This window comes from Ruditapes philippinarum, unplaced genomic scaffold (genome assembly GCF_026571515.1).
Source record: "Ruditapes philippinarum isolate M1 unplaced genomic scaffold, ASM2657151v2 ctg102_1_1_1_1, whole genome shotgun sequence".
NCBI classification, from domain to species: domain Eukaryota; kingdom Metazoa; phylum Mollusca; class Bivalvia; order Venerida; family Veneridae; genus Ruditapes; species Ruditapes philippinarum.
The window spans coordinates 278,284-306,129 of NW_026856168.1; the positions used below are offsets into that span (position 1 = coordinate 278,284).

Here is a 27,846-nt window from a genome sequence, read left to right on the forward strand (position 1 = left end):
CCTGAGTGAGATCTATGCACCTATGAAGTTTCATTTTGATATCTCAAAGGCTTTTTGAGTTAGGCTCTGGACAAAAATTAATTTTGAAAAATAACAAAGGGCAATAACTCAAAAATTATGCAGGGTAGAGTTATCATTCTTGTGCAATGCACTCCTCCTCAATGAGATCCATCCACCTATGAAGTTTCAAGTTGATACCTCAAATACTTTTTGAGATAAGCTCTGGACAAAATAGCATGAAAAAGAACAAAGGGCAATAACTCAAATATTGTACAGGGAAGAGTTATCATTCTTGTGCACAACATTCCTCCTCAATAAGATCTATCCACCTATGACATTTCATGTTGATATGTCAAACACTTTTTGAGTCATGCTCCACTCAGGTGAAAAATTAAGTATGAAAAATAACAAAGGGCAATAACTCAAAAATTATGAAAGGTAGAGTTATCATTCTTGTGCACTGCACACCTCCTGAGTGAGATCTATGCACCTATGAAGTTTCATGTTGATATCTCATAGGCTTTTGGAGTTATGCTCTGGATAAAAATCAATTTTGAAAAATAACAAAGGGCAATAACTCAAAAATTATGCAGGGTAGAGTTATCATTCTTGTGCACTGCACTCCTCCTCAATGAGGTCTATCCACCTATGAAGTTTCAAGTTGATTACTCAATTCTGACGGACGAAAGGACGGACGGACGGAGACTATTTCTATATCCCCTGCCGCCTTTTCGGCGGGGGATAATAAAATATATGACAGTAAAATGTTTGATTTGTGTTATAAAGCTATGACTCATCCATAGAAAAATTAATTAACCCTTGACCCCTTGAAAACTTTGCAATGGATCAACCCAGCTTTGAATATCGAACAGTTCATTCAAATTTAAAGGGATATAAATATATAAAATCTGAGCTGTCAACAGTAAAGAGCCGAGCCTAGTCCAACTGCACCGGAACGCACTTGACTGACCTTGCTTTGTACCACTGGCAAAGTCTAATCACGTTAACACGCCCAGCAAAATCTGAATTTGATTTATTTTTCTGTTTTATCTTAATCATTATTTTACCTGTCCATAATGAATTTATAATTAAAAGTAGATTCTTGAAAAAAAAAATCACTTGTCTGTAAAGGCTGTGGGTCAACCTGGGAAATTAGCATGGACAATTAATTTGCTATTCTATATTTAGAAACATGCTGTATGAATATGACGCAAGTAAACACTATAAAATATAGTAATGGTTTCAAAAAATCACTTGTAAGAAGCAAATTGAATGGTATTGATGTACTGTAAAATATTGTGATTCTTTTTTTACGATTGGAGTTCATGCAAAACCTTTTTTTTTAAGTTAACGCTATCTGGGCAACCAAATTAACAACATTATTTCTTATTTCTTAACACTTTCACAGTCAGTATCCGAAACAATTCTATACAAAAATTGTACATAAAAGTTACACTTCAAACAGTTAATACACCAACATAAAAATTTTCAAAAATAAAGTAATTAAGTCACATTTTTACCTGAATAAAACATTATTAATTTCTTTGGCAAAAAAAGAAACCAAAAAAAAGTGTTATATGTAAAGGAGGAACACTCACAACATAGTTTCATTGTAAAAAAAATGCATTGCCAATCTTCATGAGAAATAAACCTAACCAACTAATTTTTATTTTATCATTTTTTAACCATCTTTCCTTCATTAATTTTTTTTCTTCAGTTTACATAGTAAGGTTGAAATGCTCTATGGCAGCATTTCTGGCACACCTTCTACTGTGTTGATACAGCCCACTATGGGCAGCAAACGCTTTCCCGCAACGCTGGCACGAGTATGGCTTCTCCCCAGTGTGAACCCGCTTGTGCGTAATCAGGGGACCCTTCTGCGTGAAGCTTTTCCCGCAATACTCGCAACCGTAATTCCGAATGCCAAGGTGCGACTGTTTGTGCGAGAACATGGACGTGGCTTTAAGAATCTTACCACAAATGTTACATTTGACATACCCGTTTCCGATACTTATACCCATTGGACGAACAACACCTGGTGGGAGGGTTTCATCAAGATCTTTCCTCGGACGGCCCCTTCGTCGAATCAAGCCATCGTTTGGCATGTCGTTTTCTTGGTTGTTTTGACTAGGTGGGCTAGATTCTGCCATTTGTCTGGAAGCAGAATTCACCGGTGGTAGTGACGGAACTTTGCGTGGACGTCCACGTTTCCGTGGCGAAGGATCAAACTGGCCTTGTACGTTGCTATGATTACTCTGTATATCTTCTTCTTGGCTACTGGAGTTGACAGAATTCTTGAACAAACCTGAAAAGTAGTTCAAGTTGAATTAAATAACAATGTATAATTATGTACATGTACTTCATTATTATCTTTGATTTTGAAGTTATATAAATGGTAAGGTTTTTCAAAGAAGCCTTGAGTGTGTTAACCTTGCCAGCGGAATTATACATTGCCATATGGGCGACAATTTGAATAATAAGTTTCTATTCTCAATGTAATTTTAAGTTTTAACAAGAGTGATCAGTAATCACATGTGTCGCCTCATGATGGCCAATTTCATGTTGGGACAAAGTTTGTGACAGACGGACAGACAGACGGACAGTGCACAACTAGACTTGGTACTGATCATTCCTGTAAAGTTTGGATAAAATTGCACCAGTAGTTTATGAGGAGTAGTCCGGACAAGCTTTTGTGTATCTGGCAACACACAGAAAAAAAACACCTTTTTATCAAAGGGCCATAACTCGGCCAAAAATCATTCAACCGGAAAACCCTTGCAATATGCGCAAGGACTTGAGCTACAGATCAATCCTGTAAAGTTTCATTGAAATTGCTTTAGTGGTATAAGAGAAGTAGTCCGGACAAACTTTAAAATTAACAAGATATGTTTGTAAAACATGTATGCCCCCTATCAGCAGCCAATTAGTCATGTGATAAGGTTATTATGCATGACGTCTGACCCAGTGATCAAACAATTAATAAGGGTTATAAAGTATCTACTGGTCATGACCTTGACCTTTGACCCCTTGACCCAAAACTCAATAGGGGTCATCTGCTGGTCACGACCAATCATCATACAAAGTTTGAAGTTCCTAGGCCTAGGCGTTTTTAGTAAATTGATCAGAAACCGTTTTTACCTACAAGGTCAATGTGACCTTGACCTTTGACCCCTTGACCCAAAATCAATAGGTCATGACCAATCACCATACCAAGTTTGAAGTTCCTAGGCCTAAGGGTTCTCTTATTATTGATCGGAAACCGTTTTAACATACAAGGTCAATGTGACCTTGACCTTTGACCCCAAAATCAATAGGGGTCATCTGCTGGTCATGACCAATCACCATGCCAAGTTTGAAGTTTCTAGGCCGAAGCGTTCTTTAGTTATTGATCAGAAACCGTTTTTACTTACAAGGTCATTGTGACCTTGACCTTTGACCCCTTGATCCCAAAATCAATAGGAGTAATCTGCTGGTCATGACAAATCACCATACCAAGTTTGAAGTTCCTAGGCCTAAGCGTTCTTGAGTTATTGATCAGAAACCGTTTTTACTTACAAGGTCATTGTGACCTTGACCTTTGACCCCTTGATCCCAAAATCAATAGGAGTAATCTGCTGGTCATGACAAATCACCATACCAAGTTTGAAGTTCCTAGGCCTAAGCGTTCTTGAGTTATTGATCAGAAACCGTTTTTACTTAAAAGGTCAATGTGACCTTGACCTTTGACCCCTTCACCTAAAACTCAATAGGGGTCATCTGCTGGTCATGACCAATCATCACACAAAGTTTGAAGTTCCTAGGCCTAAGCGTTTTTAGTTAATTGATCAGAAACCGTTTTTACCTACAAGGTCAATGTGACCTTGACCTTTGACCCCTTGACCCCAAAATCAATAGGTCATCTGCTGGTCATGACCAATCACCATACCAAGTTTGAAGTTCCTAGGCATAAGGGTTCTTAAGTTATTGATCCGAAAGCATTTTTACCTACAAGGTCAATGTGACCTTGACCTTTGACCCCTAGACCCCAAAATCAATAGGCGTCATCTACTGATCATGACCAATCACCATCTCAAGTTTGAAGTCCCTAGGCCTAAGGGTTCTTTCATTATTGATCGGAAACCGTTTTTACCTACAAGGTCAATGTGACCTTGACCTTTGACCCCTTAACGCCAAAATCAATAGGGGTCATCTGATTGGTCATACCAATCACCATACCAAGTTTGAAGTTCCTAGGCCTAAGGGTTCTTTTGTTATTGATCAGAAACCGTTTTTAATTAAAAGGTCAATGTGACCTTGACCTTTGACCCCTTGACCCCAAAATCTATACGGGTCATCTACTGATCATGACCAATCACCATACCAAGTTTGAAGTTCCTAGGCCTTAAGGTTCTTTAGTTATTGATCGGAAACCGTTTTTATGTACAAGGTCAATGTGACCTTGACCTTTGACCCCAAAATCAATAGGGGTCATTTACTGATCATGACCAATCACCATACCAAGTTTAATGTTCCTAAGCCTTAAGGTTCTTTAGGTATTGATCGGAAACCGTTTTTACCTACAAGGTCAATGTGACCTTGACCTTTGACCCCTTGACCCCAAAATCAATAGGGGTCATCTACTGATCATGACCAATCACCATACCAAGTTTGAAGTTCCTAGGCCTTAAGGTTCTTTAGTTATTGATCGGAAACCGTTTTTGCTTTTAAGGTCAATGTGACCTTGACCTTTGACCCCTTGACCCCAAAATCAATAGGGGTCATCTACTGGTCATGACTAATCACCATACCAAGTTTGAAGTTCCTAGGCCTTAAGGTTCTTTAGTTATTGATCGGAAACCGTTTTTGCTTTCAAGGTCAATGTGACCTTGACCTTTGACCCCTTGACTCCAAAATCAATAGGGGTCATCTACTGGTCATGACCAATCACCATACCAAGTTTGAAGTTCCTAGGCCTTAAGGTTCTTTAGTTATTGATCGGAAACCGTTTTTGCTTTCAAGGTCAATGTGACCTTGACCTTTGACCCCTTGACCCCAAAATCAATAGGGGTCATCTACTGGTCATGACCAATCACCATACCAAGTTTGAAGTTCCTAGGCCTTAAGGTTCTTTAGTTATTGATCGGAAACCGTTTTTGCTTTCAAGGTCAATGTGACCTTGACCTTTGACCCCTTGACCCCAAAATCAATAGGGGTCATCTACTGGTCATGACCAATCACCATACCAAGTTTGAAGTTCCTAGGCCTTAAGGTTCTTTAGTTATTGATCGGAAACCGTTTTTGCTTTCAAGGTCAATGTGACCTTGACCTTTGACCCCTTGACCCCAAAATCAATAGGGGTCATCTACTGGTCATGACCAATCACCATACCAAGTTTGAAGTTCCTAGGCCTTAAGGTTCTTTAGTTATTGATCGGAAACCGTTTTTGCTTTCAAGGTCAATGTGACCTTGACCTTTGACCCCTTGACCCCAAAATCAATAGGGGTCATCTACTGGTCATGTCCAATCACCATACCAAGTTTGAAGTTCCTAGGCCTTAAGGTTCTTTAGTTATTGATCGGAAACCGTTTTTGCTTTCAAGGTCAATGTGACCTTGACCTTTGACCCCTTGACCCCAAAATCAATAGGGGTCATCTACTGGTCATGACCAATCACCATACCAAGTTTGAAGTTCCTAGGCCTTAAGGTTCTTTAGTTATTGATCGGAAACCGTTTTTGCTTTCAAGGTCAATGTGACCTTGACCTTTGACCCCTTTGACCCCCAAAATCAATAGGGGTCATCTACTGGTCATGACCAATCACCATACCAAGTTTGAAGTTCCTAGGCCTTAAGGTTCTTTAGTTATTGATCGGAAACCGTTTTTGCTTTCAAGGTCAATGTGACCTTGACCTTTGACCCCTTGACCCCAAAATCAATAGGGGTCATCTACTGGTCATGACCAATCACCATACCAAGTTTGAAGTTCCTAGGCCTAAGGGTTCTTTAGTTATCACTCGGAAACCATTTGGTCTACGGACCGACGGACCGACGGACCGACGGACCGACAAGTGCAAAGCAATATACCCCCTTTTTTTCAAAATGGGGGCATAAAAATTATTCAAGGGCCATTACTCTGCCAAAAATCATTGAACCGGAAAATGCTGACAATATGCACAACTAGACTTGGTACTGATCATTCCTGTAAAGTTTGGATGAAATTGCACCAGTAGTTTATGAGGAGTAGTCCGGACAAGTTTTGTGACGGACAGACAGACGGACAGACGACGGAGAAGTGATCCCTATTTGTCGCCACTACTCCGTAGAGGCGACACAAAAATGAAAAGCCAATCTTCTTGAATGAAAATAACAAATTGACTTATATGTTACATACTAAAATAAACATACAATTTATACTTGCATACATATAGCAATGGTTTTAAAGTGAATTGGTCTATAATGGAAGATCTTTAATACAACAAATATTTATGTTGATAGTTTTAGCATCAGATATAACAACAAATCAATAAAGAATTATACATGGATGGTGTTGGCAAGTGTAAGATACATGATCCAATAGAACGTATATAGGATATTAAAGTGTTCTAGAACAAAATATTATCAGTCATCATATCACTTTCAAACTTTATCACAGTTTGTTTTCCAAAATATTTTATAAGAATTTTATAAGAAAATGATACATTTGCATTGTTTTGTACCAGTCTTTGAAATACCCATTTAGACCAATCCACTTTAATACAAATAAATCAGTAAACCGTGACAGAGAAAGAGTGTTGTACTGGTTGTTAAATTCGTTAACGTTCTGCGATTTTGTGCATTTACCTATCCTCGAACCATTCTGCAGGGCACCGACGATCTGTGCATTTACCTATTGCAAGGCATCGAAATATTTGTGCGTTTACCTACATATTCCGAAACTGTCCTGCAAGGCACCGACAGATCTGTGCATTTACCTATCCTCGAACTGTTCTGCACCTGGCACCGTCCAAACCCAAGACTATAATATTATCTATTGTCCTCTAAAGTCGTAGATGCAACTCAAATGGAATGAATTATCTCCCCTGGTTACCATTAACTAGTTTTTAATACTTAACCTTCCCCCTTAAATATCTAAACGGTCTTGTCCATCAAAATCAATTCATCATTTTTAGGTACAATTTAATTAACAGTAAGAATAACTCCCATTGGCCTATGGGAAATTAACATTGCAAAAATAGTGCTGGGTAATATAAATGACAGTAATACTGTATATATTGTCCTATTTGGCCAAGACTGTTCAGTATCAAAGTTCAGTTTATATTCACATTATTTGAGTAACACTGTTACATGTAGTTATTGTTACTATCTTATTTGAAAAAGATTTACTCTGGAATTAAGAATATTTTGGGGTTTCCCAAGCTTATCCAGGGGTACAAACTTCTACAGATCCGAAAGTAAGCGCAACATAATATTGACTTAAATCTATTAATTGTGACCAGTTAGCGCACCATGAAGCTGTAATGGTAAAAGTTTGTTTATACAGGGAGAATAGCTTGGAAAACCAAACATTTGAGAGTTCCGGACAACATCAATTTTCTTACCTGTCTATACACTGCTAATATAGTCATTCTAATACAGTCATTTCCAATATTCAGCAATCATTTTGCTACTTTAAGAAGGTAGATTTTCACTGTGAGAGAGATATGGGTAGAAATTAATTTTAATCATATTTATTAATTCTCATTTAAACAATTTCTTGTTATTTCATTAAGTCCGCTTCCTGGAACTGCTACTGGTGTCAGTTGAGGAAACACGTCCATGACTATTACATGGCTTGAACTCATGTTCCCTGGCTTTAGAGGCTGACCAGTGAACCACTAGGCCATCACATCCTCTCTAAAATTTCTCTTTCTGAACAAGCCTATTAAAAGACAACATTTTCATTTCTGTTTCTGAACAAGCCTATTAAAAGACAACATTTTTTGTTCTGTTTTTTATGCCAATTTTAGCACATTTTGATCATAACTCAATGGTCAGTCTACCTAACCAGCTTTTCTGGATAACTGTCCAGCAATGGCTCTGCAGTAGAAATTGTTTTTTTTCTTATTTACGTCACACCAACACAGTATAGGTCATATGGCGACTTCCAGCTTTACTAGTGGAGGAAGACATCAGGTGCCACTCTATGCTTTATTTCAGGCACAGACAAATGAGTAGAACCACCAACATTCCATATGCTTGTTGGATAGCTTTTCTCACATAAAAGAATTTGAAGATGCTGGCACAGCTTGAACCCACAGCAGTGAAGGGCAAGTGGTTTGAAATCAATGACCTTAACCACTTGGCTACAAATCCTACATGATTTATGACTCAGCCATTAGAGATAAATGACCATTAGACCCAATGTCTGTGAGAGAAATTTTGCCTCCAAACTGAATGTCTGTGATTGATTGTAACAGAGAAATTTTGCCTCCAAACTGAATGTCTGTGATTGATTGTAACAGAGAAATTTTGCCTCATGGAGGATCAATTCTGAGATGGGTTTATTAACCAAGCTTTATAAGCCTTATTTTTTTCCTATATGGTTTTTCATTAGTTGAAAAGTATGTACTAAAATGACTTAGAAAATCAACTGAAATTGAAAATTTAAATATCTTAGGACTTAAATTTCATGAAAAATGAAAAAACTTTTATCTAATATAAGGTGCTGTAACTTAATTTTTTTTTATACTTTATTTCAAATTAATCTAACTAATGTATTGAAAATAAATTATAGAATTGACAGCATTATCAAATGGTATAACATCTTCCATAATGATATTCATAGTAAGTCACAAAAAAATAATTTGTTGAACAAAGCTGTCAAAGGACTGAATTAAAAACCGAGGGCTATTAAATTACAACAGTGTTGCTAATAGCTTGTATACACATATATCTTATTAAGTAATAAAAACATTACTTTTATCTGTCCATACATTAACCTTTTCCCCATCCAGCCTCGTATACCTGATTTAACAATAATTACAAATACAACAAAGAAACTTTTATACATGACAGAACATTTATTGCCGGCCATTTACATGGTAATAAAACAATGTAATAAATAACTTTACATACAAGCATGGTATTATTATTATCATACATTATATATACTGGTTGAAAAGGTAATGTATATACATGAACAAAAGCCTATAAAAAATCGCTAAATCAGCAAAAAAGGTCACTAACTTAATTCTCTAAATTTTTTCAACAACATAAAGTCACGCCAGAACTAGGGTGCACATCCATGCAATCTGGTTAAGCTCTATTATGTCAACTGCTTATATTCAGCATTTTGAATGATATTTAAAATTCATAACAAATAATGATTTGTTTCAGATTCAATTAAAGCAATACACATCAATTTCACAAATTCTACAGGGTAAAAGTTATAATTAGCATACAAAAAACATGCATGAAATTCTTAATACCAGTGTAAATGCTATAATGACACAACTGTGTAGAAATTACCAGTTTCTAAAACCATAAAAGCTTTGAAAGATTATCATTATATGTTATGAAACTTATAACTAGTTTGTTTTCTTGGACATTTAGTCACACATACACTGAACACATGTGAATTCACTAAATTTTTTGGAAATGAAATTTCATGGTTTTTTCACAAAGAACATTTACGTGGGTACCTAAATTTGTGAACTGTTCATTTTTCCAAAAGATAAAATGTAAATAACATGATGCAAAATATGCATTATATCAAGAACAAGCGGGTACCTGAGTAAAATCTCTGACCTCTAAGATAACTTCCTCAATAAGAAGATTCCAAAGTCCCTGACTAGAGTTGAACCCTCAGCAGTCATGGGAAAGGAATTTGAAACCACTTGACCATATCAAGGCCCCTCACTTTAAGAGTCCAATGTCATCGACAGGATTTGAACCCTCAGCTGCTAAATAAGTCATTATCAAGTGATTTGAAACCACTTGACAATTGAAGGCCTCTATGAAACTCATACTTGTGTTTTTTGGGGTGTTTTTTTTCTACCAAGATGAAGGATGTTCTATTTTCACCACTTACCCTACTAAATAAGTATAATGAGCTTGACCAACTTTTGATTTGGAGCTGTCTATTGAGTAGTTAATGGGATATCAAAATTAGAATTTTTGATATTTACATAATTATGACAAATTTGAGCAGCTAACAGGTTAAAGTATGAACCAACATAGTTCTGAAATTGCGGGATTGGCTTAAATGACTTCATACTTTTCAGTTATTGCAGTCGCCCGATTCTTGCATGGACATAATTTTATTGTGAACATGAATTGAATTTTATGCTGTATATATTTACTTTATAATAAAACAATCTATCTTTGTAATACAAAAATCTGTTCATAATACTCACTCAGTATAGGTGAACATTCCAAAAATTTGAATAAATTGACAATTTGACCTTGAAGGTCAAATATCATTCATGGGTCAAGGACGTATTTTAATATATCAAAATGAAACTCTCTCCAGAGTTTAGAGCTGTTACGTCCAAGTATGCAGGCTATAACTAACAAAATTAAAATTTCATGACCGAGCAGTTAAAGTTCTGAGTTGTCCAGACAGACAGATGAACAGGCAGAAGAAAAATACCCCTTATTTTTCAATCAATGATGTTGCAGTTATCTAGCTGCTTTAATTACATGTATCTTTAAAGCAATAAAGCTAATACGAAACAAAATGTATCAATAATTTAAGTTAAATATCCAACATGAAAATGTATTTCATTTTTAAATAACAACTTTTTTTCATTTACATGTACATTACTAACAAATACTATATACATTTTATTTACAGTGCGTATTTATTTCCTACCATGATTTTGATACAAACAACAACAAAAAACATCATGGACATATAATAAACTTGCCAAGTAAACACTACACCAATTGCTGCTGCCTCAATGTGAGACTATAATAAATACATTGTATGCCCCTTTGAAATAAATAAATAATTATGAACATAAATTTAAACAAAAATTGTTTTTAATGTAAAATGACAAAATCAATATAATAACATGATCTTGCAAACATGTTAACTTGAAGTTGTGACTTCGTGTAAACCATACATGTAAGTTTACTTTTATGTAAACTGTAACTTGTCATTTCATGCAACATGTTAGTTGTCATTTCATGTAAACTGTTCAGTTGTCATTTCATGTAAACTGTTCAGTTGTCATTTCATGTAAACTGTAAGTTGTCACTCCATGTAAACAGTTAGTTGTCACTTCATGTAAAAAGTAAGTTGTCATTTCATGTAAACTTTATGTTATTATTTCATGTAACCTGTAAGCTGTCATTTCATGTAAACATGTAAGTTGTCACTTCATGTAAACGGTCAGTTGTCACTTCATGTAAACGGTCAGTTGTCACTTCATGTTAATAGTAAGTTGTAATTTCATGTAAACAGTAAGTTGTCACTTTATGTAAACTGTAAGTTGTCTCTTCATGTCAACATGTAAGTTGTCACTTCATGTAAACGGTCAGTTGTCACTTCATGTAAATAGTAAGTTATCATTTCATGTAAATAGTAAGTTGTCATTCTATGTAACCTGTTAAGTGGTAATTTCAGGTAAACCATAAGTTGTGTAAATGCCAACCTTCCTTATGCTAACTGGTTAACTTCTTCAAATAAAAACTTTCAAAATTTATTTGTAATGACAATGAAAATAAGATATTTTTAAAACAAATGAATTTAAGAATGATAAAAAAAAAATATTGAAAAAAGAAGCAAAAATAACTGCACAACCATTGTATAATGACATGCAATTTTAAAAATGTCACCTTTTGACAATATCTGTACATAACATTATGGTTAATAATATCCTGAAGTTCTAGGTTAAACAAATGTATTATAAGATTATGAGTAAATACATCAAATACAAGCAACATCTTACTATAAATATAGCTTACTTTGAAAATCTATGAGGAAATACAAAATAATCAATTAATGGTTAACACAACACATTATTTAACGCTTATTAGGCTTACCACATTTAATACCTTAGGTGGACTTGACCACTTTTGATTTTGTTCAATTAGGACAAAATCTTTCATCAATTTAAGGGGAAATTTAGAAATGTGTACTGACTAAATAGCGTGCTATGCAAACAATAATGTGCTGGCTGATCATGGTCTGCACTGGTTGCATGGGTAGTATCTTTTGCCACCAGAAGGCTCAAGGTTTAACCAAGACTCTTTTTTAAGCCAAAATCCATGTAAGAGTTATGGGTCTCAGACGGTGGCCTCTTATTTTGAAGAGTGCATGAAGTTTAAAAGTTACGCAAATACAGTGTAACTTCCGAAAACCGAACACCCATGGGACTTGTCAAAAAGTTCGGATTTCAGAGGTTTCCGGAATTCAGAGGTTTATGATAATGTGGACAAGACTAAGCCACTTAATATCACTAAATGTCAAGGAAGATGTGGCCATTACTGTAATATCATATATAATAGTCTTTTAATCAAGATAAAGATGTGAATGAAAAGAATACATTTTTATCTTACCTGCAAATGCTTTTGAATTTCTATCAGTTGGTAGAATTATTGTTAATTGCATAAACTTACATATCGTCCGATGCTAGTTAATTAATTATCAGATCAAATGCAATAAAATCCCTAAAGACGTTTGATGCATACATTGTCCAATTAATTGTCATTTAATCCGCTAATAAACACTTCAAATTAACTGACCGCCGTAAATTACAGACTTCCCGAAATACGTCGGTCCGACGGACATGTCCGATAATTTTTGATCTGGATCGGTCCGAATGTCCGGCTTTTATCCAAGCCATATGTATAGGAAATGGCGTCGCTAAAGCTGCCAAACCTGGGAAAAACGAAAATCTACGTCAGAGGAGCGCGCAGAACAGCAATAAAAGGATGAAAAGAATAGGCCTGAGACAAAATTTAATGAAAAATGGAAGCAGGACCATGAATCGTTGGTGTATAACAGGGAGGAGATGAAAAATCCAAAATGCACTGTACGGAATGTGCCGATTTTTACGGTGAAAAAATTAAAAACAAAAAGTGTCTTAGAAATACAAACACAAGCTTTTCTTTGATTTTGATCAATTTTATTTGGTCTGACAGATTTCGTTTCGGTCCGACAGGTTTTCATGGTTTGTCAGACCGAATGTCTGACAGTTTTTTTTAACTTTCGGGAAGTCTGAAATTACTTTGATTAACCCCATCACTTCAAACATACCATCTCACAGTTTGTGATTTATTAACGTGTGTCAAATTAGACGATCACCGCTAATTAGTAAACAATCGATAGGGAGATTAAATCTTCCTGCAGGGTAAACATTCTCGATTTACAATGTATTTCACACCTTTGGATATTTCCGGTTTTTGGAGGTAAAATTGCATTGATTTGACTCTAATTTTACGAAAATATCTTCCGGAATTCAGAATTTAGAAGTTCCGGAATTCAGAAGTATTATATTAATAGAAAATAGAAGGAAAAAAATCGGGACCGAAAAAATTGTTCGGTTTTTAGAAGTTTCCGGATTTCAGAAGTTCCGGAATTCGGAAGTTACACTGTATCTCTAATGGTGAATGGGTAATGATAATGATGTTGTGCAAGAAGTTGAATTTCATAATTTAATGGAAGTGTTATGCAGACATAGACACATCATCAATATGGTAGCATATATAATGTATATAATAATTCAGTCCCGGATCTGTTCAACTGAATTTTCTCAAAAATTAAAATAAATTACAATAATGTATCTATAAGAAATTAAATTTTGTTAAATTAAATGCAATTCAAAATAAAGACAATAGCCAAACTGTATATTTTATAAATGCATCAAAATGGTTAAAAAGAAACAATTATATAGGGGGTTCAAGTTTCAACCCATTCACTTCATTAGTATTTGAGATATCAACTCGGACGTAAAAATTTAGCAAAAGTGTGATGTTGATGCCTCAGTGAGTTAATAGCTCTCCCAATTCTTCAAATAGTTGAGCTTAGAACAACATTTCAAATAAATAAAGTACATACTAGTTTTCAAAACAAAACACTACTGGCCAGGAATGCACAAATGCTCAATTGGGCCTACATGTACACAGCCAAAAGGCAAAAATAGTCATTAATTATATATTGACTATGGGGTAAAAAAAAATTCACATAATACACAACATTGCATCCACATTTGTATAGGTACACAATCAATCAAAAGCTCAATTTTTCATTAGTCTGACCTATTTTATAACATTATGTTATACATGTTTACCAGTCATCTTCTCACAACTCTTTCAGAGGGGCCAGGGGGGAATTAGCTAATTTGCAATCTTCTGTATTTTCTTGGTTTTTGATTTGGTGCCAAATTGCCAGGATACTGTCAAATTTGCAGCTACTGTTCCTGCAGAGCAGACCTTTAACCAAAGGATTTGAAAATCAGAAGTTCAGCATGTACTAAGGGGACTAAGCTTATTTAATGGTGCATAAAATGAATCCAATTTTCATTTATCAAGATTACTTTACTTTGCACTATATGTCACATAACTTTTTTATTCAACCCTTTTATGAATAGGAAAATGATTGAATTATAAAACCTTCTGGGAGACGTGTGTTATAACTTAAAAAATTCAGGACACTCAAACTGAATTACCCAACAGGTTTTTTTTATTTAAAAGTCATGCATACTGCTATATCATATCTTTGAACCTTTTCTTCCGTTTTGGACAACAGTCAGTGCTTCATAGTTGAAGAAGAGCCTGGATTATGCATGACAAAGTGGGATACTTCAATGAAAATGCTGGCTAGAGTTACTATTCTTGATCAGGGATTCATAATTATAAAGTTTTAAATGAATTTGTGAATATGTCTGTGGTTATGGAGATATAACTTGCATAGAAAACCTTTGAAGTCCACAAAAGGGTATAATTCATTCATGACCTAGGGCAATACTAGCGTTGCATGCCTTGGACTGTAACTTTTAATCATGACTCAGAATATATATGGGAAGTTTTCATGAGAACAACATCTGTGTAAAATGGGATACAATGTTGCATTTAAAAACTTTAACAAGATAAACCGTAAGTTTGTAACATCAGCAACAAAGAAAAGGAGCAGGGTAGTCCTGTTGTTTGAAAATTTCCTTGTATGGTCAACCTACAATATAACACATACTATAATGACTTCTTCCCTCAAGGAAATTATTTTCTATCACTCTCCACTATATTAAAATTATCTAGCTATTTAAACTACCATTTCCTAAAATTGCTAGCACAAGTTAAACATGTCCATTATACAGTTATTCATCTGTAAACAGTCCTTGTTCTAAACTTACTCTGCTCGAACACTGGTTCTATCTTGACACAACACTGCATTTGGTCTGCTTCAACACTTCATGGTTCCGACTTCCTCCAACTTTCGAATCCATTTATGAGATATAATCTAACAAATATTTTCACGAGCCCTTACAACAAGTCTTTTCCTATCACCATAAAATCTTTACAAGAATCTGCTCACTCACTGTGATGTTTGTTCATATGATAAACCAGTCCACTTCTGGCCGTAAACGACCGATCACAACCCTCTTTGGTACACTTAAACGGTCTTTCGCCACTGTGCAATCTCTGATGAGTCTGTAAAACCTGCTTGCTGCCAAATTTCCGATTACAAATTTCACACTCAAACGGTCGAACACCCGCATGTGCGTTCACGTGATACTCGTACAAGTTTTTGTTTTGTAACGATTTATTACAAACGACACACCAGTACAACGCTCCCCTCTTCTGTGGTGGCGAGAACGGATCTATATCAAGCGAAGAATTATTAATATTGTTACCTTGTGGATACAGTGCTTGTTTCAGATCATCCGGCGACATTTCCGGTAACGTCCTTGATGAAAAGTCATGATGCGCGTTATCAAGACCGGGAAACGCAATACCGCCAAAATTGAAGTTATGTGACGCTCCCACTTTCTGTGTCTGCTCAGAGCCATCTGAAAAGACACAGAAAGATAAAATAAAGCATCACATAAAATATATTTCATAAGAAAACATATGTCAATACTGAATATAGGTCAATACTGAATACAAGACGGCCATCATGGCCCAGAGTCGCTCATCATATACAACTGCTTTTCAGTAAAAGATAAAAGACTACCTAAGAATGCTAAGGACAAAGTTTGGTGATCATCCATCAATTAGTTCTGTAGAAGCAGACTTTTAAAGGTATTTCAATTTTTAGCTTTAGCTAACAAGTCAATACTGAATATAGGTCAATACTGAATATAGGTCCAATAAAGATTAAAGTTAATATAGGACAATCATGAATATAGGTCAAGATATAATTATACAGATAGCAAATATCATAAAACTTTTCAAATATTAAAATATATTACCCATTCAAAATAAAGTGGAATAAAATATTAACTGTATACTATATCTGAGGAATAAGATGCTTAAAGTTTCATGCTAAGAATTTCTGTTTATTAGAACTAATCCTCATTTAAATACTTTACAAAGGCCATCACATTATTTTATTAAAAATTAAAATTTAACCAATCTTACTGAATTGAATCATTTTATTTTTTAATGTGACACCTCTAATCTTTTAAATTTGTTTATTTGTTGTTGTTTTTTTAAAAATTAAATCTTGACAGTGTATTTACAATTAGTGCTGATAAACATGTAGCTCAATTTATTAGACTGTGTTACTGTACATATAGATTTTTCATTAGAGAGGGAAGTCACAAGTATAAACCAGTCAATGAACCACAAAAAGTAGACTGTATTACAAGTGTGTTTTGAGGCAAAGCAGAAGTTGAAGATAGAAAACCACATGTGTCCTGTCCCATTCTTAAAATAGCAAATGCTTCATTTAGACTGAAGATTCTGAAAGTCATGCTTTTCGTAAGTTTTAGCCGATTGTGAATTTTATTATTTTTGAACCAATTTGCTCATTGGCTTCTGCTAATGTGAGCCTGGCAATTAAAGCCGGTTAGTCTTGGTCTGGGATGTGTCAAAACCGCAAACTGTACTTTTAGACAGGGTTTTACCATTGGGAGTCTCCCCAAGGTATAGCCTTTAATAGGGGTTTGAAGATCCAAAATTTAAAATCACTGCTATTCCCTAGGAGTGACAAGACTCTGGTTACAATTCACTATTGCAAGGTCCTGAATGGAGTATTTTGCTATAGAATGCCTCACTTGTGTACATTCTGATTAAAAATAGCTCCTAATTAACAATACCCTGATCCAAAATTTCTTCAACTGTTCAAGACATTGCCCAATGTTTTTATGCTTGATCTGGTTCAGAGTTCCTGGTTTGGCATTCATGGTGCTAGACTGGTGTGTACACAGTTGATTTTTATACAACAAATGGTTTAGAAGCTTGATCTGGTACAGAGTTTCTGCACTTTATTTATTAAAATTTGTTCCAATTTTCCAGACAATGCCATGGTGTAAGCCAGTTTAAAAAATCCTTCTGGTATCAAGTTTGGGCACTTTATTACTAAAATGTGTTCATTTTTTCCAAACAATGTCCCTGTGTGCACCCATTTTTTGAAGTTTGATCTGGCATGGAGTTCCTTGTTTGGCATATATTGTTCAAGGTGTGTACCAAGTTGATTTTGAGGCTGGCTACTCTAGCACTGTCACCAGAAGGCCTCTAGCAGTTTCCTACAAATGCCAATAACATCCTGTCCTTCATGCACAGACCTGGACCTGCCAAAGTATTGTTTTTATCAAATCAGGTCTTTAATGATGTCAGGGTTGTTATTCCGGTTCCGCACAGACTTGAACCTCAATAAACCCCACAACCAACTGAGGAGCCAATCAAGAAATAGGAGGAATGAGACAAGAAAAGCCAGTATGACCTTGACCTCTGACCCTTGAAGCAGAAAGGATATTTAAAGACAATCAACAACTGTGAAAGTCTTGCTACAATATAATATAGTTCAAAGAATTTTTTGGTCACAAAATATTTTCAGACAAAAATAAGAGTGTACAAGTTTCATCATGAACACATAAGGTACTTAATTATTCCATTATCCAAAACTTTAAAGGGTCCAAAAAGTTCAGGGAGAGAGTTTTCAAAAAAGCTTGTCAAGCTTCCTACTCAATCCGTAAATTTTATTTTATGTAATTTATTATGTAAATGTGTGGATTATCAATAAAATATTGTTTAAACTAAAAGTTCAGGGAATAAATTTTCAACAGAAGCAATATATTAACAGAAGTTTTCTTTGAGGTCCATTAACAAAGAAAAACGTAGACACATGCATATAAAATGCTACAATGCTAAATTCTAACTTATATCTGCCCAGTTTTTTGCTAAAGAGATTGATGATCATGATACCCAACACCAAACTTTATGTGATAGAGCATCACACAACTGCTATTAGTACCCTTACTACCCTAATAATCATAAATGGACTTGTCCAACTTTAAATCTAGACAAAACCATTCAGCAATTTTAGTGAACATTTCAAGATACATTTAAGTATTGACTAAATACAAATCAGTACAGGAAGTGCTGGCTGATCTTGGTCTGCACTAGCAGCACTGATAGAACCTAATGATACCTGAGCTACCAGCCTGACCAAGGTTTATTAGGCTACAGTTGATATTATAAATTTACCAGAAAGTTTAAAGTTTGTTGGTTTATTTGGATTGGTTTAAAACATGGTTGTTAACAGTATTTCAATCAAAAATGGATTGTCGATTAGTAAAATCGGTTACAGCAAGCAGATTTTAAGTTAAAAGTAGGGATGGCAACGAGTAACCGGTTAACCGAGTACTCGATCGAACGTCCGAATATCGGTTAACAAAATTGATATTTGATTACTCGCAAAAATATATATTTTCTTTTTTTTTGCGATTAAGAAAGATTGGTGTATCCAAGTAGTTCAGAAATTCGGAGAAGTGCATGTATCTTCATAAATACCCGTTAAATGCAATCAAAACATCCTTGCAGAGGTGCGAAAATGATATCATAAATTTAACGAGGCGATCAACAGTTTGACACGCGCACCTGTGTCGCTTATGTCATCCAGCCTCTTATGATATTTAATTACCTTTAATTGTGTAGCCGAAGTAACTGTTTTGAAAACAACAAATGGCCGATTGCTATCATGAATGTTAGAATAAAGGTAACTAGTATTTAGACCAGGTTAAACTTTTGTTGCCGCTGATCAGTCTAAATTATTTAAAGAAGAAAAAAGATCTATGAACTGTTGTACATGTTTAAAACTTGATATTGCATTAATTAAAACGTTGTAAAATATTATGTTGTTGATTTAATTATAATTAATTTGTATCCCTTGCAGTCCTATTTACTATCTACAGAATTCTATGAATTTAAATAGAAAACGAAAGTAGCATGCGGACGGTGTTGATATTGAGTGATAAACTTTGAAGATCACTGGCAATCATCCGAGTAACCGAGTACTCGATCGGAAAATTTACCGAGTACTCGAGTATTGATTTTGGTATTCGTTGCCATCCCTAGTTAAAAGTGTTTAAAAATCAGCCTGTATATGTATGTATTATCCACTTTTAAAACAAGTTTATTTCATGTTATAATGATAATTATTATTAATAAAATTTATCATAATTAACGTTCTTTTCATATTTCTTGTTTTTCGAATGTTTCTTCAACTAAATATGAATGCTAAAATTAAAATACCAACACTTTCACTAAGCTGTCTTGTACAGCTTTTAAAACACATACGACATTCTATAATACACTAGCAATGGAAAACTGTTTATTGCACAAAATTAATTATGAGTATTATATTCATAATGCCCTATAATAAACTGTCACAAAGTTTTTCCTTTGTCCAGACTAATGTAAAATACTTTTTAGTAATGTCTTTGGTTTATGTACACAGTGGTCATGCTAAATCAATCACTGACCACTTCAATAAATTGTACATTTTACATTAAAAGTCTCAAAGGAATGTTCCTAACATCAAAACTTAAACCGTCACATTTTCAAACTTTTGATAAACATCATCACATAAAAGATTACATTTTTTCGAACTTTTGTACTTTTCAAGATGGAAGACAATTTGCTGGGTTCAGTTCGAAATCTTCAGCTCATTATCCTGAGAATATTAAATTTCTTATCAAAAATGGCTTTGAAAAAGTTTTTGAGCTGACACGACCGATCACTGTTGTCCAGTATGAACTTTCATTTTGTGATAACGCAGCGACGCAGCATTTGCATAAGCAGCGTCACAGCTTGTACACTTGTACGGTTTCTCCCCGGTGTGCATCCGCCTGTGAGTTTCCATTTGCTGTCGCATACGGAATCGCCGCCCACAAAAATCGCAGTCGTAGTGTGGGACTTTGTGTATATCGTATAAATGATTCATATGTTGACCTTTCGTGGCAAATTTAAGATTACAGGACGCGCAACTGTACGAACAGTTTATGTACATGTTTGTTCCCGGCTGGACTGGATTTGAACTAGACTCCGCTGGTGACACTGCTGTTGTATCGTCATTTATCTCTCTATGGCTTTCCATAGTTCTCCCTGTGACATTATCCAGAATGTGTCGGCTAAGAAATCCTCTATTAACAGGAAACTGCCTCATGAAGTTACCTCCAGGATGGGAATTGCTGGACAGGGATTCAACTGCAGATTGAGGCCAATTTTGACTGCTTTGCAACCACAGTGCATCTGAAAGTAGATAGGGTCCTCCTTTGAGTTTCTTCTCCCTGGAATCAACTATTGACTGTAATGCATGCCCGGAGATATTTTGATATTTTAAACTGTCCTTAAACTGCCAGGAAAGATGATCCATTTTACCAACAATGTAGTGAATTATAGGATGCATAAACTCGGCATGAATTTATTAGAGAATTCTTGTTAAAGCAAAAAAACTGTCACTCTTCACACATTATTTTTATACAGACCATAGTTATGATTGTATAGGAAACAATGTCAACAGGCCTTACTCCTCTGGGTTCTAATCCGAAATTAGTATTAAAAAGGTTTATAGCAACCAACAATTGCCATGTCATCATGAACTTTCACAAGATTGAGTATGGTTAGAGTAAGGTTAGAGTAGAAATATTTGGGGAAAGTCCAGAAATGTTCAATTACAGAAGTCTTATTTGGTCATTTTAGCCGAACTTGTTTTTGGAAATATAAAAATTTTGGTACATTTAGCAGGGATTTTTGTGGGTAGGCAGAGGGAGGGGAAACAAACATTATTTTGTATTAGGCCTTATGTGTACATCCACAGTATGCACTCGGGTGCAATTCCAATCAAATTTATGATTATTTACACATACACCTTCAATCGAATCCTCAGTGATGCATCCAATATATATTATAAACCCTTTCCTAAACTCGTGTAAGAACAATGTATTTATACAATGAATTGACTTAATTTAAGCAGGGGCCTTTTCTACATTTATAAAGGTGACCTATTCAAAAAGAAGACATATTTAACAGTATGTTTTCTCTTTGCCAGTTGTGAAGAAGAAAAAAAATCACATTTTTAAATGTATCTATTAAAATGACTTTTTTTGTTGCATTTTCATGAATTTAAAATGGCTGTATTAAGCCAATAGGATTACTTGTTTCTAATAATAGCTTTGAAAAAAATAAAATTAGGTATTTAGATATTTTCATAAAACTTTTTTTAAACCTTTTTTTTTGAAGTATGTAATATTAAAAACCGTGATATTAAGTCCATATTTAAACAATGTTGTAACTGCAATATGTATTGTAACTATGTTTAAAGTTTTTTTCTGTTTTCATGATAAATATATTTTTATTTTTCATCAGATTCTGACATAACTTTTTTTGTTCTTAAAAGCACATTATGTATCAGAAATCCATATCTTTTAATTCTTGTGAAATGTCAAACATGTGTTGAATAATGTTTCCATAATGAAATTAGGGGATGTTACATGTTTAAATACTGAAGAAAGTAGCGTTCAAAGAACAGTATTGTGTCATAAAGGTAGCAAAATGTAAACAAAGTACTTAGTATTTTGACTTCCGTACAAAACATTAATTCACTATAATTACAAAATGTATACCAATTGCCAACAGCTTAAAGTGCAAAGATAGTTCATGTATATAGCAAATGAGTATATTTTTGGAAACTGTAACAAGGAACCAAAAATAAGAAGTTTTTGAGAAATGAAATTGAAAGCATTTCTGAGGATTAAATGGAAAGTTAACAGGCACTTGTCTACTGGGCATGCTTGTAACTCTGTAAATGGGAAACAATCAATTGTTTATGCTATAGACCTAAATCTATTCTACTCTTCCACCTTGATTAAAGCATTTACTTACTGTATGAATTCTGATCAGGTTGACCACCGTCATTTTGTCCAGAGGAACCGTAACCCTGACCCCAATTTTCTGATGATGACAAAGAGTTGTCTCCCATTTCGATGCCAGTGACCTCAAGGTCATTGTCGGCTGACTGGGGCTCCGTTTTCACAGTTTGAACAGAGTTGCCTATATTGTCCTGGCTTGAAGACTGACTAGAATCAAAGGATTCATTTTGATTAGTTGCCTGGTTCGACAAATTAGAATCGTCCACCGCTGGAAATTCGACATCCCCGTCTGACGTGACCGAGTCTAGAAAGTTATCAGCAGCGTCGGCAGTTTCGGTTTTTACGCTTGAATTATTGCTGGTTTTCATTTCACTTATATCATGTTGTGAAGACATTTGGAATGATGGTGAAGAGGTAACGATGCTGTTGGCTCCAGGCGAACCGATGGAATAAGGTGCTGGGCGTATTCGAGGTCGCTGACGCCGGGCAGGGGGCATTAATGTTCGACTGCGATTATACTGCGGACACTCTGCCTCTTGTGACTCTTTGGTATGCTGACCTGAAATTGGAAAAGTATTTAAATGGAAACATCACTCTACAAATTCCAGGGTGTTTAATATACTCCGAAACTCAAGGGTCAATGACTCATCAAAGGGTCTATCATGTATATTTGCTGTAATTCTGAAAATTAACCCTCTAGGCAGAGTAAATTGCAAAATGTACATAGCTTTGAAATCTATTACAGAATACATCGGTTTGTTAGCGATCAATTACGTTTCTATGCACCAGCAGCAATTTCTCACATGTTAAATATAACTGCCAGCTGATTTTATGACTGGTTTATTAATTTTATCATTTCTGAAAGCCAATAACCCATCATTTTCTCTTCTCTACATATAACAAGTGTTTTTTTCATGAAATGATACTGAGTAACGCAAGGTCTTTTTTTTAAACAAAATTGGGTTTTACATTGCAATGAAGAATCAAAAGTCTGTGGCAGTATTTGAACCTAAACCACTTTGCCCTAACTGGGCTCTTAATAGTTTCAAGCAAACAAGACCCCTAAACATCACAAATCTTCTATGGACACTTTTATCATACTTTTTAGGCAATATCCCAGGAATTGTGCCTTTATTTCGTCTCTCCCCTCCAGGAACCCCTTGCCAGTGTTGGATCCCAAATGAGACAGGGAACCATCATGTACACTTGCTGTCAGAATGATGGACTCTTCACCAGTCTGGTTTGACAATTGTTCCATCTGAAAAAGTTATGTCAAAAACATAACGTCAATCTTCCTTTTTCAAATACATTTTTAAACAATGATTCAAAAATTAAAATAAGGTAGAATTATGGTTCTTTTGAGATTGCACTACCTTTAATGCATTGTGTAAACTTTTTTTTCAAATTCATTCAATACTTTTTGTCCATGTAAAAAAATCAAGCTGATAATGTTAAGAAAAAGTCTTTAACCAGTGGGAGACTAAAATGATTAGTGTTTGTCATCAGTATAGAGAGAGCAAAGTCAGCAAGCACTGAAAACTATGCATGCTAGTAGCTCAATTTTTGTATTTAGGTATTGAAATCTCATAAACTTTGAATGGACTGTTGTAAATTCAAATCCATTACATAAATATCTACCAGTAATTTAAACTAAAGGGTAATTATATTTAGAAAGTACTGACTGAATTTCATTTTGATTAAAAATTTGAAAGAATATTTAAACACCAATGTGACAGCATGACATTTCAACCTACCAACATCTGTATTTGCGATTTGAGGACTGACTTCAGGATTGCCTTGTATCCTGGAATCTCCTTCAACACATCAAGTTCAGTAGCCATGGTTACAGCCTATGTGTGATCCTTAATAATCCTCAGGTGTAAATCTTATAACAAAACATATATGCTTGGTGTTGAAACTAGAAGTTTAGTCATTGGTGGCACTTATTTTCAAACCACCAGACCTGCAACATAAATGATAAAAAGACATTTTAATGATTTTTCAAACCTGTTTTCTTAATCATCAATTTTAAACCTAGTAAAACTTCTTTAATATTACATAGCTATAAGACTACTTGTAGGCTACCTAAGCTTTCTTGAATGAATTGTACCATACTATTGATTAACATTTTTTTACAAGGAAGAAAGTAACGTAGTCAAAGTAGGTGACATACTCTAATACTATGCCTCACACCAACTACAAAATGTCAGTTAAAATCTTAATATTTGGAAAGTCTGAGCATGGCAGACTTCAGATTACTGACTAACAAAAATGGCAGACAAAGCACTTGGAACACTTCGATGATCGGTATAACACCACCAATTCATTTGACTCTAATAACGCTACAAAATACAGTGACATAACTGCATTTTAAATTTTACTCATTAATATTTAGGCAAAAAAAAAAAATATGTCTGGTTCAGGAAACCCGACCTACCCTATTTTTTACCCCCAACCCTAAACTTTTTTTTTGATTTTCGCTACAAAATTTTTGGGGTTCAAAAAGTTTAATAAGCTTCAACATTTTTGAATGTGAAAAAACTATAAATTTTGCTGTTCATTGTTTCAAATATTTGATATGAGATACTTAATATACTTTTATGTACATGCATTATTTTACTGGATAAAAAGGAAGAATTCAAAGAAACCACACGTCTTTGAACCACATGCATTATTTTAGTCAACTTAATGTTTGGCCAATCTCAAAAAACTTATCATATAATTATTATACGACGTCAAGTGTGAGATGTCAACAGCCATCCAAGGGGCAACATTTTGGAAGGTGAAGTTACATTTTTTAGGGCATTATTTTGTTTCTTTTAATAAAAGTGATTCATTTACAAGCTGCTTCAAGCGAAAAGATGCTAAACTGTTTGCTAGTGTCATTGTTAACTTGTTAACAGTGACCATTTTAATATAATTCTTTACCGGCCTATTCTTTACCAATACCATTTATATTGAGACTGCAGTGAAACACACTATGCAGTATGCTGGAAGTTACAAAATGGTGTTTGCATTGATTGACTACAATCTCTGTTTAAGTATGTTATGCAAGCAACACATCTGAAAATGGAAAATAAGACGTTTCAAAAAAAAAAAAATTAAAAAAAATGAAAATCCCTACCCTCCTAATTTTTGGGCCAATGTTTCCTGAACCAGACATATTTTTTTATTTGGCCTTACAAAGTCCAAAAAAGATATATATTGTTTATATTTGTTATAACATCATAAGGGTTATCTCGAATCGTTATCCCTACCTAATGTCATATTACAGGTAGATGACAGACAGCATAAATTGTGAACTACTAAAAATTCACAGACTGACACATCAAGAAATTTAATAATGCTGTTAAAATTTTATTAAATGTCCGTGAATCATGCCAGAAATGTGTCTATGTGATGAAATACTAAGCTTTTCAATAAAATAATACTTATTTTTGGAAATTGCAAATGAATGTTATAAATAGTCTACTGTATAATTTTAATTTCTTTGTTCAATGATAACCACATAATTCATAAACATGTGCATGTCTGATACATGTATAATATATCACATCACATGTAACCTAGTTCCTTTTTGAATTCCTTTAAACAATCTGTAAAATTATCAATTTATAATCAAATGAGATATTGATAAAGCATCAAATATCACTGAATAATTTTACTCACAGCCGCCATCTTTATAAAAAAAAGTCGGTCAAAAAACGCAAAATATTTTTTCTCAATATTTCACTAAAAGATTAATAAAATGTGTCTATTATCATGTAAAGGTTTTGCAATTCATATTTATTCACAATATTCGTTGGAAACGAAGCAAACACATACCTAAAGCGACACAATTATGCGTCGATTAAATGAAATTAAACAAAGCATCAATCCAGACTCAATTATCTGATTACCTCCATTTTTATTGGCTTGAAGAGTACTCTAAACAAACATGGATAAAGTCTGTTCACCGTTATGTATCCGTCATGGAACGTGAACGTTTTTTCTTCTTGGTTTTCTCCCCAGGATTTTATTAAAATACCTTATCTATTGTAGATTGGTTCATTGAAAGGGTTAATAAGGATTTATCCAATATTTTTTTTAATTCACAAAAGTGATTTAAAATCAATGTGGTTTCTATTTGAAGATTAATTAAGTTATTAAATTGATATTTAAGATTACAGGTATTGTCCTTCTATGGTGGCAATTAATAATGGCAAGTAGACAATACCTTATTTATCTTTTATAACTGATGTTCTTGTACTTTTCTTTGTTTTTATTGTTATTGTTAGGAATTTTTTTTAATTTTTATAAAAATATATGAAACTCATATCGCCGATTTTATAAATATCTTAGAATTTCTAAAATCCACACTTACGTATTATGAACTACCTTTTAAACAACAAGATACGTTAAGGGAAGGACCCTAGGTAATGATGGCATAATGTTTGGCCCAACCTGTTTTGTAAGTGCATTATACTTATCCTTAAGAAAATGAAGAAAATGATGTTAAATTGTGTTAATGTAATATCACACATATGTAATAAAATATTATCAAACTAAGATTAATTAAAATTAATTATCATTTAATTAATAAGCTTGAAAGTCGCCTTACCAGATCACAAGTACTGGTGACGTAACACGAACTTGAACCTAACACGTATATTATCTACTTAAAATATCGTTCATGATTTTGCATGAAAAATTTGGTCCCCGATTTCAGAAACACTCTCCCGGCAGCTTTGCCTTGAAACATATTCGACGTTTTTAAAACCGGCAAAAGTTGCGACATAAGCGCTTGGCTTAAGTCAGAATACACTTAAAAACTTTCCCCATACTTCATCTTAGTCTAGTTTTTTCCGGTCTTTTGGTACCATTGATTCCAGCCCATATACTGCTGCTTATGCCGATACCAGTGGGTGTGAGGGACGTTTCACTTTTCATCGTTTTCAAGAAGTCCCATTCAACCGAGCCTGCTCTTTTCATGTATTTTGTTATTTTTATTGTCTACGGATGGCAATGCTTTTTCATTTTGTTTAAGTACTTTTCGCCCACTATCTAGTCTAAATTAAAGCTATCGACGACGATAGGGGAGGACACAAAAATCTTATTTTCGGCACCGGGCATAGTTATGAAATTGCGTAAAAAGTATCAGGAAGTGAAAGGTAGGAAGTGTATCATAAATGAAATGTATCATCTGATATCCTACCAAAATAGCACTAAAATTAAATGAAATGATATCTATAACGATTTATATCAGAGGTTATCTAAACAATAGTCACATATTTGACCTTGTTAACAATCAGCATATCTTATTGTATACTTCACATATTAAAAGAGGGGATCGTGATTTATAAATAACTATCTAACCAAAGTTTAATTTGGCGTTTTGGCAGTTAAACTAGTTATGGCAGGATTTGTACAAATATCTTATAGTTATATCATCTACCTTAACGACCCGGGATGTCTCTTTGGCAAGCACAGGCAATTTGAATATGTAGGACCTATATGTAGGGCCCTTACAATCGTCGGAACCCACGGTACACATTCCGTACATGCTACATTTAAGGCCGAATTTATTGGCAA

General features: G+C 34.4%; 1 protein-coding gene across 3 annotated transcripts; it reads right to left on the reverse strand.

The window, feature by feature from the left end:
* Positions 1–1,686: 1,686 nt before the first annotated feature.
* On the reverse strand, positions 1,687–26,220 carry LOC132745659 (zinc finger and SCAN domain-containing protein 21-like). Of its 3 annotated transcripts, none has more exons than XM_060734606.1 (6): positions 26,175–26,220; positions 24,030–24,238; positions 23,377–23,533; positions 22,289–22,834; positions 15,814–15,969; positions 1,687–2,305 (listed from the first exon to the last, which is right to left on the reverse strand). In XM_060734606.1, the coding sequence occupies exons 2-6, from the start codon at positions 24,114–24,116 to the stop codon at positions 1,719–1,721; spliced, it is 1,533 nt and encodes a 510-aa protein (XP_060590589.1). In that variant the 5' UTR covers positions 24,117–24,238; positions 26,175–26,220; the 3' UTR covers positions 1,687–1,718. The 3 variants fall into 3 exon arrangements, with proteins under 3 accessions (XP_060590589.1, XP_060590588.1, XP_060590591.1); XM_060734605.1 differs by having other exon boundaries at positions 26,101–26,208; XM_060734608.1 differs by lacking the exons at positions 1,687–2,305; positions 15,814–15,969 and adding an exon at positions 19,532–20,656 and having other exon boundaries at positions 26,101–26,208.
* Between the last annotated feature and the right edge of the window lie 1,626 nt (positions 26,221–27,846).